Source organism: Sciurus carolinensis, chromosome 16, assembly GCF_902686445.1.
Source record: "Sciurus carolinensis chromosome 16, mSciCar1.2, whole genome shotgun sequence".
Taxonomy (NCBI): Eukaryota; Metazoa; Chordata; class Mammalia; order Rodentia; family Sciuridae; genus Sciurus; species Sciurus carolinensis.
Genome location: NC_062228.1, coordinates 66,881,577 through 66,903,079, shown reverse-complemented (window position 1 = coordinate 66,903,079; position 21,503 = coordinate 66,881,577). Strand labels below are relative to the sequence as shown.

Genomic DNA, 21,503 nt, shown 5'->3' with positions numbered 1-21,503 from the left:
AAAGCAAATTTCCTTGTGTAATCGCTATCTTGAATTTTGGCTAAGCTATATATTATATCCCCTGTTGGAGATCACAGTCATTTTACAACAAAAACCAATTGTTTGAATATGACTTTGAATGAGATGAAGTCTGGCTTATTCTGGAGCCACTGTAACATGTAGTAAGGTGGGAGGCAGGGCCTTATCTCAGGTAAGGGGGGCTCTTCATAAATCTTAGGTAGAGTGGTCAAGTTCTCAAGTTGCTCTTTGTCTTCTTTTTAAATACCATTTTATAAATTTTCATATATTATTTCCTAAGTCTATATGAATGTTAGTTAACACAGTACAATATTACATCTTAAAAGCGGAGAGAGTTTTAACTTTCCTTTTGCGTAATAAAGTGACAAAATGCTTTCCTGTTTCATGATATTAACATTTAAACAGAGCAGGCGCTCATTATCTTTTAGAAATACATTTACATTTTTGTCCCAGTGTAGAAGGTGACATAAGGTTCAGGTCCAGATACAGAACACTAAATGCTATAAATAAATCCCCAATAAAATTTTCTATTCTGATAAGTTTAAAATTACCATTACAACCTTACATTGGAGAACACCAGCTTGATAAAATGTTCCTTTAAACCATTCCCTATAAAGATTTTTATACCCAGAAGATATGAACACATTTAATATATAAAGAAGAGTAATAGCATTACAATTACATTAATATCTTTATATTAACCAAGTTGAGTTTTTAAAGAAAATTTACACTTTGGAATGTGGTACAATGCTCCAAAATAACAGGCGCTGTTTAACCAGAGCTGTACAAACCCCAATTTTTATGAGCAGCTCTTCTAGAGAATAAAATTAGCAGGCATGATGCTAACAGAAAATTGATATTTTAAGAATTATTTGTCATTTTACATATGGACTGAACTTTGGTTTATATCAGTGCATTAATATTTGACCTTACAGAATAAGCTCGATTAGTTCACTGTTGTTTAATTATACGTACACACAAACTTTTTAAATTTACCCTTAATTTATGCTTTTTAATCCCTTAATTAGACACTCTTGTTGTTTACATACATGTACTATACTTTTATTTTATCACATAACGATTTTCTTACCTAGAAACAATTTTTACTAATTATATTTTTATACTTAGAACCATTTAAATTTTTAAATCTGTTGATCCCCTTTTTAAAATTTATATTTTGAAACAACCCTTGTAAATTTCTGAATTGAGATTAATTACTCCATTTTCATAAGGTGAAATACTTGGGTATTTATAGAACTCTATTTAAATATAGTTCATACTTTTGGACCCTTTATATAGAATAATACCTGTGGAGACTTTTAGTAACCTTGTTTTCTATGAACACAAAGTCATTTTAAACCATCTTTTTATTTACCAATTTATGAAAGCACCAAAATTGTTTAAGTATGTTACCCTGTGGAATTTAAGGAGTTTGAGTACTGGATGTTATCTTTCACAGTTAACATTTGAACTCCTGAAATCAATCCATGATTAATCCCATATATGTCAAATCTAGTTTAGTTTTTTTAAAAAATTGCCAAGATATCACAGAAGTGTATTGGACAGCATCAACCATTTGTTCCCAGTTGACGAAAAATTTAGAAACCACAGATATTAGACATTTTATAAAATTAACATATTACTAGTTGTGTGACCACCTAGAAAAACTTGTGAGTTAGCAAGTTTTAAAGACAGCTTTTCTTTTCATTGTTTACCCAATTTAAATTGAACCTTCAAAATCATGTGAAGTTATGGTATTTGGATCCTTCTTTTTTATTATTTTAATTGATGAGCTCACATGTCAATTTGGAACCAAACATATGTGGACATGATAATACACATATACATAAAAGAGATGGACAAAGGCCTCATAACTTATATTTTAAAACCCCTTAGACTGAGAGTTGACCCTTATAAACTGGCCTCTGAATGAAACAGAGCATTAAGAAAACTTTATACTTCAATAAAATAGGTCTGATCAAAAATTAACTTAGGTGCACCAGATCAAAAATTATGAGCTCAAAAAACTAGAATTTTAAGTCTTTTTGGCCTGATATGGTCCCTCTCATCACAGATGAAAAGAATTAAGAGAACATAGACAAGGTTGTGCCCTATCCCTCCCTGAAGGAGATTCCCGAGGAGACAGCAAGGGAGCTGCTTCCACTGGTCTCCTGGGAGAGCCCCTCAGGTGGGGTCTTGTTCTACCCGGTTTTCCTCGTCTCCTGGATGGCAGCCATCAAAATGTTAGCCTGGCACTTTGGTTGACCAACTGCAATAGTTGGAAGTTTCTATTGGCAGCAGTTTACATTTTAATGTAAGCTTTAGTGAACATGGTTAAAAAGCTCGTTAGCCATTTTTTTCCAAATTTGACTATAAAACATTTGAGCAGGATGTCCAGGCTGCCCAAAGACAATGTGGTGGTCCTGGAGGAGGCCATCTGACCTCGAAAGCTGGCCATTCTCTCTCAGAGAATTGAGGGAGAGAAAAGATGTCACAGCAGGTCCTGTGGACTCGGCCCTTCTCTGGAATTCCTGGAAATTGGTCAATATGCGTTGAAGGGTGTGCAGGACCAACACGAGGGAGACCGACCCACGTCCACACTCAAGGCAGCAAAAAACAGAAAAGGACAAACAAAAACGTCCCAGTAGCCGGTGTTCCCGAGTTCCCCGAGAGTGAGCATCCCAGGCGGCCGCAGGCCGGGTTGGCCACGGAGGGAAGGAGCCTGCGCCACCGAGATGGCCTTGGAGGCTACTTCCCTTTCTCCACCAGGTGCGAGTCCCAATGTGGTCAAAGAGGGACTCTCCGCGGGAAACCAGGGCGGTGGGAGGAGGAATCCGCGGCCCCTGCTAACGTGGCCATCACTGAACTGTTCTTCCAGGAGAAGGGCATTCGCTGCGCCCCGACGTGTCCCCGGCGTCACCAGCACCCGCGAGCTCACTGGGGTTCGCGCTCAGGACGGGGGACCTGCTGGCACACAGCGGAGGGCGCAGCTCAGAACAGTCCCAGGACCCAACATCCGACTGAAAACCCGAGGCTGGACAAACGCCCGACGCCGCCCAGCCACGCACGCTCGGACGAAGCCATCGCCCCGGTGTTGGGTTCCAACCAGCCACAGCGGGACAGGGCCTCCAGGGACCGGCAACCCGGGACGCGGTCGGCTTCGTGGACTCACCGGACTTGGGAGGACAAGGAGTGGGGCTCAGGCGCTCTAATTCAGCCTGCGGAAGGCACGAGGCGCGACGCAGCGAGGCAGGGCATCCGGCCACAGAGGCGCGGCCGCCGCCCTGGCCACGAGGGCAGAGGGCACCAGTGGACTGCGCTGGGCAAGGGTGAGCGCCCGCGCGGTGAACCAAAAGGCTGGCGACAGCGGCGGCGCGGCCACCGAGAACACCCGCGCACGGATCGACTAGCTGAGCGGCAACCGAGTGAGAGTGCGCGAGAGAAAACGGTGCCGCTGGGCTCCTGCAAAGGACCGCAACTGGCCTGGACGCCAGCGACGAATTTCCGCTATGGCCCTCCGTGGTGCTGTCACCGAGAATCTGGAGACACGAAGACAAGAGTGGTACTGCGCCCCAGGCTCAGTGCAGATGTGTGCTCTGGCAGAAAACCGTCGGGGGCGCGCTGCTGGTCAGAGAGCCACTGGGAACGCCGGGAACTTGGACCAGGAACGTGGTGCCAGCGGGCCTGGGACAGAGAAAGGGACCATCGAGGGTGCAGAGAACCGCGATGCCACCTGCGGGCGGGCGCTGGACCCGCCTAGGGCCCCGCACATAGCGGACGCCTTTGTCCAGGCCAAAGGCAACTATGGCCTCTGGCTCCATCAGCGGTGCAGCGGGTAAAACTAGGCCAGCGCTGAGAAGGGAGCGGCAATTCCATGAACCTGGGCTGGTTTCAGAATGGGACAGGTGTTCCAGAGAGACATCGTGCACAGAACTTTCACAGATGAGAAGCTCCAGGTTACCAGTCCTGCAGGATGCACGGCACCTCGGGTTATGATGCAGCTGAGACTGAAACATGGGACCTCATGGGGAGGAATGTTTGGAGAGAAGGTAGAGATTAATTCTGCAGTCTTGACTTGGATTCTCAGCTGCCTGTTTTGTTTCTCTACTGCTGAATGCCTAAGTAAGAAGGAGTAAGTGGAAGAGAGAGAGACAGAGAGAGAGGGAGAGAGAGAGAGAGAGAGAGAGAGAGAGAGAGAGAGGAGGCTTTAGACTTTAAATATCAAATAACCAAATATGGTTCAGAATCAAATTCTTATCTCAACCTTTAATAGACTTAAGTGTCATTTAAGTTTTCTAAGCCACAGGTGGTAGTCATTGTTCAATCTGTGAAGTGAGGACCAAGATCGTTCAAATTTCAAAAAGTAGCTTTTAGGATTGTAAGAAATCATACAGGTGACTGGATCAGCTGCTGGGAGGCTGAGATAGAAGGAGTGAATGTTTGGAGCCAGGCTGAGCAACTGAGAGAGACCCTGTCTCCAAAGGATTAAAAACCTAGGAGATGTAGCTTTAGTATAAGTGCTCTGTCTTCCATTCCCAGTAGTGGAGAAGAAAAAAGGAATTAAAAGTAAAGTGACAGTTCCTGAGACATAATACAACTAGTAACCTTCGAAAAGATAGAATCATCCTTATGTGGTCAAACTGTTAACACCAGAAGCAAAACCCCAATGAAGGACCAATGCATACCTGTGACCCTTTAAAGATCGCCCTAAACGTAAGAGGATTTTTTACATCCTGTACCAGATCCGCATTATTTTTTTTTTCTCTTTGAGAAAGGGTGTTCCTAAATTTTCCTGCTCTTCTAGAACTTGAAATTCTCCCACCTCAGCCTTCTGAATAGCTGGGATCACAAGCATGGCCCACTGCTGCTTGGCTATCAGGTTCACTTAAAAATGGACAGAAACATACATTATTTAGCATCTCATAGGTCCACAGTCTTCTCTGTTTTACCTTCAATGTCATAAACCTTCCACAAATATTCACTTAAGCATATACAGACTGCTTACTTTTGCCAGCTATTCTGAAAATAGCTGCCAATTTGGCACGTTCTCTTTCAAATATGGAAATTTTTTTTAAAAAGTTACCTGGAATGTGGAACTACCTAATAATGTGCTTATTAGGGACTGGGAAGGGTGTGAGGGAAGATGGTAGAAGAGTGGATGGAAGCAGCAATGCACTCCGTATGTATGTGTGGAAATGTAACATGAATCCCTTCCATGTGTACAGTGCTTACGTGTCAATAAACAAATTTTAAAATCACCACATACAAAAAAAAAAAAAGAAAAGAAAAGGACAAACAAACACAGAACAGGTAAGACACCAAAGACAATGACAAGTGCCCACTCCTGATTTCTGCCCAGAGGGCCTGGGAACGACTTGCCAGTCCCGGACTCGAGAAGTAATGCTGCGTCCAGCCTTCCTCAGAGTCCCCAGATGCGGGTCCACCAGAAACAGACTGACTCGTCCCCGGGGGGCAGAAACAGGTGACTCTGGGAGAATTTAGCTCAGTCCTGGGTTGGGAATCCACACACCATGCAGCCTGGGGCTGAGGAACGTCACCCAGAGGCCTTCCCTAGGAGCACCGCTGTGGCCTCTCCCCTCCGCAGGAGTTCCCAGGTCAGGGGTGGGCGGTGGTTACCCACCAGGCAGCCAGGATCTCGCTGGGGCCTCCAAATGTTATGGGGTCAACTTAAGAACAGACCGATCACCACTGAGAAGTCCAACATTGAGAGTCTTTATTAAGCCGGCCGGCTGACTGTCTCACAAGATGCCCCCCAAAATGGCTATCGGGAGAACAGCCCAGACTACAGGGTTGCAGGGGTTCTTATACCAAAAACCACATCAATCCAAAGTGTCTGTTGCTGTGATTCAACATTACAAACTAACATCGTGGGATCAGAACTCGTCAGCAGAGGGTGAAGTGGGTTAAATGACCTCAGTAGGTACAAACTAAAGAATGGTTACAACACCTAGACAATGGCTGTTGAGAGCACCGTTGACATGCTACATTGTTTAGGAAACTGGGAATGCAACAGAATAATTTTTCATTTTAGGAGAATTGCCATTTCCACATTTTGTATTGCCAAAATGTCATGCTAAGCAACTGTAGATGGGTACACAGGCGGGGGACTTCCCATGGGAGAAGGATTTCCTACATAAATGAAAATATCAGACAAATGTAGTTAGCAGTATGAACCATGTCTTTTGCTGCAAGAAATATCTTAGAAGCAATGGGATATGACGATACATTATGGACATTTAGTAGAAATCAACACTTTATTGTCTGACCACCTAGAAAACGGTTTGTGAGTTGGAATTTTAAGCATATATTCCTTTTGATTGATTGCTTCAATTATATTCTTTGGATCCATCTCTTTATTTAAATTTTAATTGTTGCATGCTTATTTGTCCAAATGCCAATTCTGAGACCACACAATAACACATACAACCAACAACACAATAAACAGGTGTGCACACACACCAAAAGGAAAGGAAGCAGATTTTGTGACTATTTTATTTGGAGCCCCCAGGTAGGAGGCAGTGTGATTGATAAAGATTAAGCCTCTATTCAATTTAACCTATTAGAAATTAAATTAGAGCCCAGCAGACTCTGATATTATGACGTAATCATGGGACAGGCCTGTCCAACTGGAGACACCAGCTATGAAACCCAGCAGCCAAGATGGACACTGACATCAAAGGTTTCAGGTAGCGGCTCTCTGTCCTCCATGGTTATCAGACTCATTCCCAACAAGACCACGTCTCTGTCCTCCTTAGGACTCATTAAAGGAATTTTTGAATGTATTCAAGAGCAAACCCTGGAGAAACTGGCTTCTGAACAAAGAGGGTAAACTTTTAGAGTTAGAAAAAATAATACTGACCAGAAAATACATTAATATGTATAGAATTTCAAAAAGCAGGAGTTTTCTTAAAAAAATTTAAATGGCCTCAATGCTAACATCACCATCAGGTCGGAGTGTGCTTTTCACAAAGATAAGAGTCAGTTAAGATCTCAACAACGTGGAATTCTGTGAGGGCCTCAGGAAAGAAATTTAAAATCCTGGCTGAAGAACGCATGCGCACTCAGAACCCTCACTTCTCTCTTTCTGTGCTCGGCTTTGGGAGGAACTGGCTATAAAGCAGCTGGAAACAGGTGAGAGGCCAGCCACGCCCTGTGAATGTAGAAGGGGACACTTTCCCTCTTGTCTTCACACGATCTCGCAGGCCTTGTAAACCCTGCAGCTCTGTAACTCACAGTGTTACATGTGAGCCTAGGAGAGATGAGAGCCAGCAGAAGCCAAGAGGGAAGGGAAGTGGGGTGATGCTCTTCCTCTGGGAGACCTTCTCTTCAGCGGGTGACCTAGTCCACGTGCTCTCTGCACAGCCCTGTTTTCCTTCTCCTTGCTCCAGCTGCGAGCCTACCTTCAACCCGGGTGCCCGTCGCCCACGACGTTACACTGCACTCCTTCTGCAGGAAACCAGGGGCAGGTTGTAGTAGTCAGTGCACACTTCCTGACACGTGCTCTCTGCCACACTGCCGCTCTTCCTCAGCAGAGCCCTAAGCACAGACACGCCCTGACCCTTTCTGAGGACCCTGCGTTTCCCACGTCTCACCTGCCTCTGACCACTGCCCCTCCACCTCACCTGCGAGGGATTTTGTGGCTTCTACAGTGCAACTCCGGGAGTGGACCTGTTCTAATGGCTGCAGAAAGTTCCCCTGTGTCCTGATCCCTAGGGCCACCAACTGTCACAACCAGCTTGACCGACCTGCCCAGTCCACAAGGGGTGAGGCGGGACTGGAAGATAAAGACTCAGAGACACAGCTCTTGAAGACTAAGCTGGGGTCTGGTGGAGCTCTGCCCTCTGATGGAGATGCAGCTCTAAAGAGTCTCACCAGCAATCTTTATGCATACAGGTCTCATTTCAGGTTAAAGACCATGCAACAGTGATTCTTTCTACTCAGCAACGTCACAGAGACCAGGACATCCCTGCAGCTTTTCCCAGTTGCAATCCACAGTGCAGAGTGCACCGTGAGGAGCTTGGTGCGGCTCTCAGGAAAGCCCGTTGTTAAAGTCACTGTAAGGTGGCAGGGACCCGGGAAGCGAGCTGCTGAGACACTGTGGCTGTCTAGCTTGAGAGTTCCTTCCTTCCCGGAGCTGCGAGCCTGAGGTCAAGGTCAGAGCCCACAGGACCCTTGCACAGCCTCCTCACGCAGGGCACTGCCACAGCAGCTGGGCATCCTGTGGCCTTGCACAGGAACACCCCCAGGCACCAGGCACGCCACACCATGAGGCCACCAGAGACCCCAGTCCCAGTCACTGCTGGACCACCCTCTGTCACTGCTCTCCACTCACCACCTCAGGGGACACTTGTACCCTGTCACAGCACCTCAGGGGACACTCAGGACACCTGTCAAAGGACACTAGAAGACATGCATGACCATGTCACACCACCTCATGGGACAACAATGACCCCTATCCCACAGCGAAACAGGGAACATTCATGACAATTAGAACGTGGCCACACAGGGGACACGCGTGGCACCTGTCACCAGCACTCCCGGGACACTAGGGATGCCCGTCACCACCTTCTCCAAAAGTGTCAAAATTCTACAGAATAAAACGTCACTTCCGCCCCCACAACAAGGAAAGTCTGCTGGGTGGCACTGTGCCTCCTCAGGCCACAGGACAAACGCGACCTGCAGACGTAGTGCCCTTGGAGGCACCTGAGGTGGACCTCCGTGAGGTTTCCGTGATGCCCGCAGAAGGGGACACAGCAGGGGACAAGGGGACAGTTCAAGTCACCGCCTGGGAGAAATCACCACAGGGAAAGGGCCTGGGTGGGCGTGGGGCCCAGGGATCCGGCGGAGGCTTGGCAGGTGGGCTCCCCACCCCTCTGGCCTCACATCCTCTCAGGAGGACAACGAGGCAGCCGGGGGACACGTGGCTGGGGCCACAGGGTGGGGGACCGGACACGAGAGGGACCTGCCTGCGTCCACGGCGTCCCCACATGGGCACAGGGGACGAATGCTGGGCTGGCTGCAACGGGAGGCGTGGTCGGGAGTCGCCAGTCCTTCAGGGAGGGTTGAGAACGGGCGACGCACACGGGAGGGACACTGGGCCAGGGCTGCACGTCCACCCCGCACACCGTCCTCACGGTGGCTCTGCCACACTGACCGATGGAGACCAGCCCCGCCTCACACCACGTGCCCAGCCTGGCCATCCTGGACCAGGGTGCCTGCCCACCCTGCCCACGGGGCTGGGCACTGAGCACAGCTGCGGCCACAGCCACGCCCGCGTCACTTCCTGCACTGCTGGCTGCCCACACGTCCCCTCCTCCCTGGGACAGCCAAGACACCAGGACGTCACCACCGTCCTCGCCTGTGCACCGGGCGTTCCGCTTCACCACGCCGACCCTGACACAGAGCTCAGCCCGCCTCGTCCTCCCTGTGCGCTCATGTGCGTCACGACGTAGAGGTGCGACCTCCCCACAGTGGACCTGACCGCCGACACCAGAACAGCTGCACCTGGGTCCTCGCCAGCTCCCGCCTCCCTGCCCAGGCAGCCCCACCCCGCTGTCCTGCCCGCGCCCAGCCTTGCTCTGTCCAGGGCTCAGGCCACCTGTGCTCCTGTGTCTGGGCCCTTCAGCAGCAGTGTGCAGAGCCCGTCCTGCCGTGCTGGGCACCACCGCTTCCTCCTCAGGGCCAGGACCTTCCTGGGACGGGCAGCCACGTGCAGCCTGCCCCTCCCGGGACATGGACGTGGACCTGGCTCCCACCGCTGGGTCTGAGGCTTCCCTGACCCTCGCTCTCCCTGTGGGGGACAGGTGCTCAGTCTCCCGCGCCCTGTGCAGCAGTGGGACCACCAGGCCCTGGGAGCTCCGCGTCCACCTTTCCAGGAAGTGCCAGACGGGTCTTCCCTGCGTCCACCAGCCTGCAGGGGTCTGACGCCTGCCCCTCCCACAGTGCTCCTCCTGCTGCTGCGGCCGCCCACTTCAGCCCGTTTCTGCCTCTTGTCACTGTGAAACCTCGAGCACTGAGCACACACAGGACCGTCCACCACGGCCCCGGGCCCATCCTCCATGATGGCCGTCAGCACCCTGTTGAGTCCTCCCCTCTCAGGGCCCCTCTGGTGTCCAGCGCTCACAGAAGTGCTGAGCCCGGTACGCCCGGCCCCGGTGTCCTCTGCCCTGGGCGTCCAGGTGCTGGTCTGCGGGAAGCCCTCCTGCGGGGCCCCGGGGCCCTGCCTGTCCCGCTGCGTCCCCATCCGGGCCTCAGCCAGGCCGGGGTGCTCTGCTCAGGCCTCAGCAGGATGATGTAGCACTTGGGGAGGAAGATGCCCCCCAGGAGTCCCGCCGTGGAGGCCAGGATGGAGAAGACCTCCACGGCCACGGTGGACTTGCCCCGGGCACTGTGGTACAGGGGCAGGAAGGCCAGCCAGACGCTGCAGAAGAGCAGCATGCCGAAGGTCAGGAGCCTGGTCTCGTTGAAGGCAGCAGGCAGGCCCCTGGCCAGGAAGGCCACAGAGAAGGTGGCCCCCGCCAGGAGGCCCAGGTAGCCCAGCACGCAGGAGAAGGCCAGGCCGGAGCCCTCCTGGCAGCGCAGGACCACCAGCCTGGGCTCCGAGCGCACGTCCCTGTCTGGGAACGGCGGGGAGGTGCCCAGCCACAGCCCGCACAGAGCCACCTGCGTCAGGGAGGCCACGAGGACCAGCGAGGAGGAGGCACGGGGGCCCAGGCACGCCCGCGCCCTGGACCCGGGCCTGGTGACCCTGAAGGCCAGGGCCACGGTCAGCGTCTTGGCCAGGACGCAGGAGACGGCCACGGTGAACAGCACGGCGAAGGTGGTCTGGCGCAGGAGGCAGGCGACGGCGGTGGGGCGGCCCAGGAAGAGCAGGGGACACAGGGCGCACAGCGCCAGGGAGGCCAGCAGCGTGTGGCTCAGGGCCCTGTTGTTGGCCCTGACCACGGGCGAGTCCCGGTGCCGCAGGAACAGCCCGAGGACCAGCAGCGCCAGGCCGGCCAGGCAGACAGCCGCAGCGGCCAGCGCCAGTCCCAGGGGCTCCTCAAAGGCCAGGAAGGCCTCTGTCCTGGGCAGGCAGCGGTCTCTGGCCGGGCTCGGGTACTGCTCCTCGGGGCAGGGAAGGCAGCGCGGCACGTCTGTGGGACACAGGCCGAGGCCACCGCGGTCACACCACCGCCTTCCACGGACAGCGCTCGGTCACCCGAATGGGCGGCCAACTCAGACGGGGCAGGGGTCACAGGTACCACCTGGACAGTCTCCCCAGCCGGGCAGGAACTGACCTCGGGAAGGGCCCAGGGCTCACCCTGTCCCCAGGATCCACGTGAGCAGGTCCTAACCCAGCACCTCAGGACAGGCCTGTGCTGAGACGGGGACAGTGCAGACCAGGAGGGCCAAGGGGAGGGCCTGCGCCTGCTGCCTGCTGTCCTCTGGGAAGGGGAGGACTACCTGCTGTCCCCTGGGAAGAGGGAGGACTGCCTGCTGTCCCCTGTAAGGGGGAGGACTGCCTGCTGTCCCCTGGGAAGGGGGAGGACTGCCTGTTGTCCCCTGGGAAGGGGGAGGACTGCCTGCTGCCCCTGGGAAGGGGGAGGACTGCCTGCTGTCCCCTGGGAAGGGGGAGGACTGCCTGCTGTCCCCTGGGAAGGGGGAGGACTGCCTGCTGTCCCCTGGGAAGGGGGAGGACTGCCTGTTGTCCCCTGGGAAAGGGGAGGACTATCTGCTGTCCCCTGGGAAGAGGGAGGACTGCCTGCTGTCCCCTGGGAAAGGGGAGGACTATCTGCTGTCCCCTGGGAAGGGGGAGGACTGCCTGCTGTCCCCTGGGAAGGGGGAGGACTGCCTGCTGTCCCCTGGGAAGGGGGAGGACTGCCTGTTGTCCCCTGGGAAAGGGGAGGACTATCTGCTGTCCCCTGGGAAGGGGGAGGACTGCCTGCTGTCCCCTGGGAAAGGGGAGGACTATCTGCTGTCCCCTGGGAAGGGGGAGGACTGCCTGCTGTCCGCTGGGAAGGGGGAGGACTGCCTGCTGTCCCCTGGGAAGGGGGAGGACTGCCTGCTGTCCTCTGACAAGGGAATGGCACATAGACACCCAGGGAGGACAGAGAGGACAGGAGTCAGTGCCCACAGTGTCCAGCAGGCGGGCAGGTCCTGGCCAACTGTGGGCACAGACAAGGGTGTGGTGCCGCAGCTCCCTGGACTGGCAACCTGAGAGGCCGGCAGGGCCTTGAGGGCCCCTGGGTCCAGGGTCCTCCCTCCCTCACCTGTGTGCTCTGCAAAGTGTCCCTCGGGGCAGGGGCTGCACTCGAAACAGCAGTGGGGGGCTCCCTGTCGGGGGGTCTGGCTGAACCCTGGAACGCAACTCCTGCTGCACACGGAGCTGGGCACCTGGGGACGAAGAGCAGGGAGTCACCAGCGACCCGCCAGGGCACGGGTGGCCAGTGGGGCCTCCTGCCTGCGGAAGCAACCACAGTGCATCCCGCCCACGACACAGGTGTCTCTCTGCCCACCAGAGCCAGATGGGACGGGCCCAGCCCTGCAGTGAGTGAGTGGACCTGCCAAGGGCTCCACCTGGACACCTGGACAAAGGAGCAGAGCTGGCCAGACAGTGTGTAGTGGGCCTTCCCAGGTTCCAGGACCTGCCCTAGACACTGCGGATCTGAGCACACACACCACACACTCACACACAGAAGTGCACACTCACACACTGACCCCAGGCACACTCACACAGAGACACATGCACATTCACACATGCAGACACCGGGGACACTCACACACACAGAACCCATGCACACTCACACAAAACCATGCACACTCACACACACAGACACATGCACACACACACACACAGAACCCATGCACACTCACACACTGACCCCAGGCAATTCACACACAGACACATGCACCCTCACACACGCTGACCTCGGACACACTCACACACACAGACCCCATGTACACTCACACAGAACCATGCAACTCACACACACAGTCATGCACACACACACACACAGACACCATGCACACACACAGAGAACCATGCACACTCACACACACACATGCACCCTCACACACACGCACACTCACACACAGAACCCTGCACACACACACACGCACACTCACACACACGCACACTCACACACACGCACACTCACACACACATGCACACTCACACAAACATGCACACTCACACAAACATGCACACTAACACAGAGAACCATGCACACTCACACACACACATGCACACTCACACACACACATGCACACTCACACACATGCACAGTCACACACATGCACAGTCACACACATGCAGAACACACTCACACACAGAGACATGCAAGGCCATCCCACACCTACAGCTGAAGATGACTCTCTCCTCTGGGTGGGAACCAGCCTGCCAGGCGGGGCCAGCCGTCCACCACTGAGCTGCCACCCAGTCCTCCTGAGACTGGGCCTCACCACGTGCCCAGGCTGGCGTGGGCTGAGGGATCCTGCTGCCTCAGCCCCTGAGCAGCTGGGATCACGGGGTGGACCCCAGGCCTGGCTGACCCTTCCAGTCACACTCAGCAGAGGCCTGTCCCCTAAGGACGGGGCCACAGGGCTCACCCGCCTGGCTGAAGCTCCCTGGTGCCACCTAGCGCCAAGGACATGTCACGCATGTGCTGGGGACAAGGACCCTGGCCTCCGAGGTTCCCTCCAGCTCCAGTGTTCCAGGACCCCATTCCAAGTACCTGGGAGGCTCACCTGGAGGTTCTCCTGCAGGTGGACGGTCATGCTGCTCCCCGAGGAGCCTCGAGGGTCGATCTGGCCTACGTGGACCAAGTGGAATGAGCCCTCGGGGGTCTTCTGCCCTCGCACAATGTCAAATTTGGACACCAAATCCCCGTTGGCATCAAACGTGACCTCTGTGTCGTCCGGGGTCTTGAAGCGCACCTTCCTGAGGGGCTGGAGCAGCTGGGGAAGGAAGGGCCATGCTGTAGACTGGCCGAGGATGGTCCCTGGGCCTGGCACAAGCCAAGGCCACTGCCCTAGCGCTCAGCGGGCACAGCTCCACGCAGGGCCGACCCGTCGCTGGTCACATGGGCACTAAGCCTGCAGAGTGAGCAGGGCCCACGCACGTCTTAGAGCTTAACTCCGGTTGAAGCAGAGGGAGGTTTCCTACGGATGGTGAGTGTGAGTCCAGAGCACACTTGACGACAAGCCAGCCGCACACCTCACTTGACCCTGTTGCCCTGGATGGAGGAACCCACCCACATGCTCACACCCAGCTCCAGGGCCGCCTGGGCTGGGACAGCCTCAGCCTTCCCATCACACGCCTGGGCAGGCCACCCTGGCGGGGCTTCCAACGCGAGGCTCTGCCCAGTAGAGGGCACGTCCATGGCCTTCTCCCAGGCAGGCTAGGTCCAGCTGCCTGGCCATTCCTGCCTCTTCCCACACTGGGCCTTGCACTCCCACTGTGCCTGCCCTGCCTGCCCCACACCTGCTTGGCAGCCGCTTGCCACCCTCCACCTGAGAGCTCACAGGTCTCCCCAGATAGAGGACCTCCCTGGTCCACACCTCCACCACCCCCAGCTCTGCTCTGTCCCCCTCACAGCACACGGCGGCCCTGGACCCACATGGGCTTCATCTCGCTCTCTGCCCACACCCGACACTCACCACTCAGCACCCGGTGCTCAGCCGAACCGGTCCTGGGCTCTGGAGGGTGTCTGCACACAGCAGAGGCCCAGGCGGCCTGAGAGGACCTGCCCAGGGCACCCCGTCCTCAGCCACAGCACCTTGGGATTCCCTCCATCCAGCAGCCGGCGCAGAGACATCCCCGCTCACCTCAGGTGGGACCTCTGGCCTGCACCCCAGTGACCAGGTCAACGCCCTCCTGCTGCCTCCTGTCCCAGTGTCCACCAGAAGGAGCTGCTACCCAGGCCTCAGCATCACGCCTTGGTGAGGAAGTCAAATCTCTAGACACCTCCAGACACTGGGACTGGCCAGCAAGGCTGAGGTGACCACTTCTTGGTTCTGCATGGAGGCCAGGAGACTCCTGCCTGACGCCTTCCTCTCTCGGTGGCTGTGCATCCCTGCTCCCAAGGATGACGCTGGGACAGAGACGCGACCGGGAATGGGTTGCCTTGATGGCCCCTGGTGAGCAGCTCTCCTAGGACGCCATCCTCTGCACACAGGCCAGGGGCTGCGGCCCAACCGGCTCACCACCGCCTGCAGGGCTGATCCATGCACTTGGGCACCATCCTCTCGGTGGAGGTCCCAACAGCCCTGGCCATTGACCTGCTCTCTCCTCTCTTGTGCTGAGTCTCTGGAAATTCACAGGTGGTGCTGGGGCAGCCAGGTAAATTCAGCAGACTCAGCCTTGGACTCCACAGGGAAGGGGGCTCTGGAAGGTTTCCCTGGGGGTTTACTGGGAGGTTTACCTGGAACTTGAATTCCGCTAGGATCCCGGCTGTGCTAAGGGAGCGACACCGCGGCCCCATGACTCACCTGTGCTCGGGTGGTGGGGGGCTCTGGGTCCCCTGCAGTGCTCCTGCCAGGGCGCAGACAGCAGGCCTGCGGCTGAGGAGCGAGTCTCCCTCCAGCCCTGCAGTGAGCACACCAGCACCCTCCACCCTCTGCTCACCTGCCAGGGCAGGACATGCCCAGGGTCTGCACGGGCCCCAGCCCAGTGCTCACAGCCCAGCAGGTCCTGGAGGGCGTGGGCGATGCTGTACACGGGGGTGTATGCGATGTCCATTTTCCGAGCCTCCCAGAAAGGGTCCTCGGTGCTTTGCAGACGTTCATTCCCTGAGCAGAGCTGGACACCACTTGCCACTGAGCCATTCTTGGGGGGCCACGTGCACCCAAAGTTGACCTCCCAGAACCTCTCTATGAACATGTCCTCTGGGGTCCGACTCGGGTGCAGGTGAGCCAAGAACTCAGGGAAGCCAGGCACATGGCTACTTTGAAAAATCAGGCTAAAGCCTCCCTGCAGGACCTCAGAGGCACCTGGCATGCTCAGGGCTATGGCCATGTGCAGACTCTCTGAGCTGACCCAGACCTGGCCCGAGACCGGCAGGCCCAGTAAGCCCTGCAGAATGAGCAGGAAGCTCGAGTTGTTGAGGAAGACCAGAACCACCGTGGCAGTGCAGACCTGCATCCTCTGGACAATGGCGTCTGTGTCCTCCAGGGACTGCTGGGCAGGCACGTAGAGATGGGCCTCAATGCAGATGCCAGCCTGGCTCAGCTCCCGGGCAGCCAGTGAGCTGGCCTGCTGCCCATAGTCATCATCCTGGGCCAGAATGTCCACCCAGGTCCATCCCAACCGGACCACCAGCTGGGTCACCGCATAACACGATGTGAGGTCACTGGCCAGCGTCCGAAGGAAGGACGGGAACTGGGCCTTGTCACTGAGGATGGGCAGCGTGGATGAGTGACTGATCTGCAGGGAAGGGCCGGGCAGTGGCAGAGAGAAGGTCAGCACCAGGACTCAGGCCAGGCCCCCAGGATTGAAGAGTGGAAGGAGGACAGCCAGAGAGAGGGAGTGGCCAGTGTGCCCCTTAGCCCTGCAGGGTTCCCCAAGACTGTCCGTGGAAGTCCTGCACCTCAGCAGCAATCCCTGCACACTCGGGGCAGCAGGTCCCCCAAGCTGGAGCAGAGCTGGGGGGTGAGCGTCTCCCAGAAATATGAGTGGCGTCTGCCCTACAGCCCAGGGCGCGTCCACCCCATGCCAAGAGGGGTCTTGTGAGGGTGTGGGGCTGGTGGGAGGAGGCCCCCGTCATGATGGGCAGGACAGGAATGGACCAGCTCAGAGTGCCAGGGACCAGACCTGGAGCCTCAGCCTGGAGAGGAAGCCCACCAGGGACCAGCCTCCAAGAGCAGCCGAGGTGGGGCAGCTCCAGGACCAGAGCCCAGGACACCATGCTGGGACTCCAGGGGACCAGTCCCTCAGTGAGGGGACGCCCGCCCAGCAGGCCCAGAGACTCAGCCCAGTGCAGGACAGAGCAATTCCCACCAGCTGGGGCCTTCTACTCCAGGTCGTGGACACCTGCCCAGCAGGGAGGACAAACAGCAGGCTCTGGGAAGCACCGAGGCCCCCAGAGACCACACACAGGCAGCCTTCCGCCAGCAAGCCACGCTCACACCCAGGAGGACGGGAGGCACACAGGCCCACACCTGGACGTGGACGGCAAGGGGCACCCGCAGCCAGAGAGCACGGTTCACACGCCCAGGACGGGACAGGCGGCCAGCAGTGGGGACCCTGCACAGGACGCAGCACCCGCTGGCAAGGAGAGGAGGGAGGGGCTGATCTGCACCACAGGGAGCCTGCAGGACCCTGGGGAGTGAGGACCTGGGGAGCAGAGGTCACACTGGGAAACCCTGGCCAAGCGGACCCGCCAGGACAGGGCAGGACAGGGCCTGCCTCGGGTGGGGGGCTGGAGCGGCAGCTGCTGGTCTGGGCTGTGCAGGGAGAGCCCTGCTCTCCCACCCTCAGCTGACCACCACACACCCTGAGCTGAGAGCCACTGAGTCGCCCACCTCAAGGTGTGAACTGTGGCCAGGATCATCTTCATCACGGTCAGGACTGAGGATGAGGAGGCTGGGGGCCACCAGAGTGTGATTCGGGAAGGGTTGGCAGGTGACACTGTGGCACGAGTCAGGGGCTGCCTGGCCTCAAGTCCAGCTCCTGGACCTGGGTGGGGACTGCCTGGCCTCAAGTCCAGCTCCTGGACCTGGGTGGGGACTGCCTGGCCTCAAGTCCAGCTCCTGGACCTGGGTGGGGACTGCCTGGCCTCAAGTCCAGCTCCTGGACCTGGGTGGGGACTGCCTGGCCTCAAGTCCAGCTCCTGGACCTGGGTGGGGACTGCCTGGCCTCAAGTCCAGCTCCTGGACCTGAGGTGGGGACTGCCTGGCCTCAAGTCCAGCTCCTGGACCTGGGGTGGGGATTGCCTGGCCTCAATTCCAGGTTCTGGATCTGGGTGTGGATTGCCTGGCCTCAAGTCCAGCTCCTGGATCTGGGTGGGGACTGCCTGGCCTCAAGTCCAGCTCCTGGACCTGGGTGGGGACTGCCTGGCCTCAAGTCCAGCTCCTGGACCTGGGTGGGGTCTGCCTGGCCTCAAGTTCAGCTCCTGGACCTGGGTGGTGATTGCCTGGCCTCAAGTCCAGCTCCTGGAACTGGTTGGGGACTGCCTGGCCTCAAGTCCAGCTCCTGGACCTGAGGTGGGGACTGCCTGGCCTCAAGTCCAGCTCCCGGATCTGGGTCAGGACTGCCTGGCCTGAAGTCCAGCTCCTGGACCTGGGTGGGGACTGCCTGGTCTCAAGTCCAGCTCCTGGACCTGGGGTGGGGTGAGTTGGTCCTGGCCCTATTCCTCCTCTGATCCCCAGCTACCTCACTGACCATTTGGATTGCACTCGTATCAAGAGAAGCTTACCTGGAGGACAGTACTGGACAGAGAGCAGGGAGGTAAAAGGAACCAGCCACAGAGCAGAGTGGTCAGTACCCTTCCAGACACCCTTGCCCTTGCTGCCCTGCTGAGGGTCAGCTCTCGTGAAGGCTCTGGGGAGACTCACCTGGGGAAACTTGTAGAGCCCCAGAAGCCTGGCCATGGCCATGGACAGGGCTGACCGCGTGTCCCCAACCACGGCCACCCTGGGCAGGCGGGGTCCGCAGGCGTAGTTGGGGATGGGCTCCTCCTGCCCCGTGAGAAAGCTCATCATCTCAAACACGGCTCCGTGCACTGAGCACCCAGAGTTGCGGATGGAGAAGCCCAGGGTCAGGTTGGGCAGCAGGTGGACACTCCTGTTGATCTCCTCCACGGCAAACACAAAGCTCTGGGCCACCAGGTAGCTCCACAGGGACAGGCTGAGTGGAAAAGCCCTTGTTCACGCTGCCCAGTGGGCAGACAGCGGGACCGTGTGCCCCTGCCGCTCAAAGGCTGGACAAAGGGCAAGGACAGGCACATGCCCAGGGACCTGACGACCCACAGGCGGCCCCCAGAACCCCTGCAGGGGAGGAAGGGAGGACAAAGCCCACAGCCCTCAGCTGGACACAGAGGAGGCTGACTGAAGAGTCTCAGAACCTCCAGGAAAGCCACCTCAAATGTCCACCTCACCAAGGGCAGGATCTGGACTCTGAGCTCGTCCCTCCCTGGTGGACCCCTGTGCCAGCGCAGCACAGAGTGCCCACACCACCGTTCACGCTGCTCACTTTAACCTGAGGGCCATGTGAGACACGGAGCCTCCTGGGCCTCCTTTCCAGTCAGGTGGGGAAGGAGGCAGGTCCTGGGGAGGACAGTCGGCATTTTCTTCTGCCCCTTCTGGGCCTGGGCAGGGCACCAGGGGCTCTGCCGCTGACCACACCAGCCCTTGTGTGTTCTGTGTGGAGGCAGGGTCTGGCCCAGTCGCCGGGGTGGCCTTGAAGGGCATCCTCCAGGCTCACGAGCACCTGGCTGGGGTCACAGCACAGTGCCCTCGAGACACGAGGCAGACTTTTAGTAAAGCTGAGCCCACCATTTAAATACGGCCAGGAGGACCGCGCTGGACCCCGAGAGCAGAGGCAGGCGCGATCTGAGTCCGGGGAGGACACAGGACACAGGCAGACAGGACCCACAGGGCCACATGCACAGCAGTGTCACCAGAGGGGTTAATGTCACCTCTGCTGGGGGCACACCCTGTTCTCACACAGCAGGTGCATGAGACCCGTGCCTGGCCAGTGGGGCCATCAGGAGGACAGTGACACAGCACCCAGGCCTCAGAACCTGGTCAAACCTGGACAGGGAGAGGTTGAGGAGGCTGGGGACCACCCACCAGCCTGGACACACAAGGACTGACCCTGAGGAAGACTAGGACCACCCACCAGCCTGGACACACAAGGACTGACCCTGAGGTAACTGGGGAGCACCCACCAGCCTGGACACACAAGGACTGACCCTAAGGAAGACTGGGGACCACCCACCAGCCTGGACACACAAGGACTGACCCTGAGGAAGCCAGGTGACCACCCACCAGCCTGGATACACAAGGACTGACCCTGAGGAAACTGTGGACAACCCAGCAGCCTGGACACACAAGGACTGACCCTGAGGAAACTGGGGACCACCCACCAGCCTGAACACACAAGGACTGACCCTGAGGAAGACTGGGGACCACCCACCAGCCTGGACACACAAGGACTGACCCTGAGGAAGACTAGGGACCACCCACCAGCCTGGACACACAAGGACTGATCCTGAAGAAACTGGGGACCACCCACCAGCCTGGACACACAGGATGACCCTGAGGAAGACTGGGGACCACCCACCAGCCTGGACACACAAGGACTGACCCTGAGGAAGACTGGGGACCACCCACCAGCCTGGACAGACAGGACGGACCCTGAGGAAGCCAGGTGACCACCCACCAGCCTGGACACACAAGCACTGACCCTGAGGAAACTGGGGACCACTCACCAGCCTGAACACACAAGCACTGACCCTGAGGATGGTCAGAGGACCACCCACCAGCCTAGACACACAGGACGGACCCTGAGGAAGCCAGGTGACCACCCACCAGCCTGCACACGCAGGACAGACCCTGAGGAAGGCCAGGGGACCACCCACCAACCTGAACACACAGGACGGACCCTGAAGAAGCCAGGTGACCACCCATCAGCCTGAACACACAGGATGACCCTGAGGAAGGCCAGAGGACCACCCACCAGCCTGGACAGACAGGACGGACCCTGAGGAAGCCAGGTGACCACCCACCAGCCTGGACACACAGGACGGACCCTGAGGAAGCCAGGTGACCACCCACCAGCCTGGACATACTCAGGACTGACACTGAGGAAGGCCAGGGGACCAGCCACCAGCCTGGACACACACTGGACTGACCCTGAGGAAGGTCAGAGGACCACCCACCAACCTGAACACATAGGACAGACCCTGAGGAAGCCAGGGGACCAGCCACCAGCCTGGACACACAGGATGACCCTGGCGATGCCCTCTACATCCCCCTTGCCCTCGGCTCTCCCGCCCAGCACCCGGGCACTTACTCTGAGGAGGCCCGTCCCACGGGAGGAGCAGTGAAATTGAACAGGGTGACCTCATCGAAACACAAGATGGAGAAGCTGCCCCCCACCACCACGTCCCCCGGTCGGTCGAAACGGGAGCTCGAGCCTGGCAGGCGCCAGCTGAATGGCCCAGAGAGGGTGACGCTGGGGCGAGGGCCCAGGACGGCAGGCAGCAGGGCCCACAGCCACATGCCCGCAGGGTCAGGACGGCCAGTGCCGTGGCAGCCCCCGTGTGGAACTGTGTCCTGCAGTGACAGCGCCTTTTACCTGGATCTACCTGGACCAGACGCCTGGGCTGAGGCTCATCTGCACCAGCAGCCTCCAGGCCCTGGGGAGACGGGACCCGAGCTGCAATGGGGGCCACCAAGCCCCACGCCTATTACAAGTTTCTCTCTCCTCCCCTGGCTCCCCGGCGCCCTGCGGCAGGGGCTGGGCTCTGGCGTCCTCTGTC

The 21,503-nt window shown here is 57.0% G+C and overlaps 1 protein-coding gene across 1 annotated transcript; it reads right to left on the bottom strand.

Moving 5' to 3' along the window:
- Positions 1–10,158: 10,158 nt before the first annotated feature.
- Positions 10,159–21,243, bottom strand: LOC124966246 (vomeronasal type-2 receptor 26-like). Its single transcript, XM_047527279.1, has 6 exons — positions 21,035–21,243; positions 18,574–18,865; positions 15,647–16,444; positions 13,768–13,977; positions 12,291–12,414; positions 10,159–11,174 (listed from the first exon to the last, which is right to left on the bottom strand). Exons 1-6 carry the CDS (start codon positions 21,241–21,243, stop codon positions 10,159–10,161), a joined length of 2,649 nt encoding a protein of 882 aa, XP_047383235.1.
- Between the last annotated feature and the right edge of the window lie 260 nt (positions 21,244–21,503).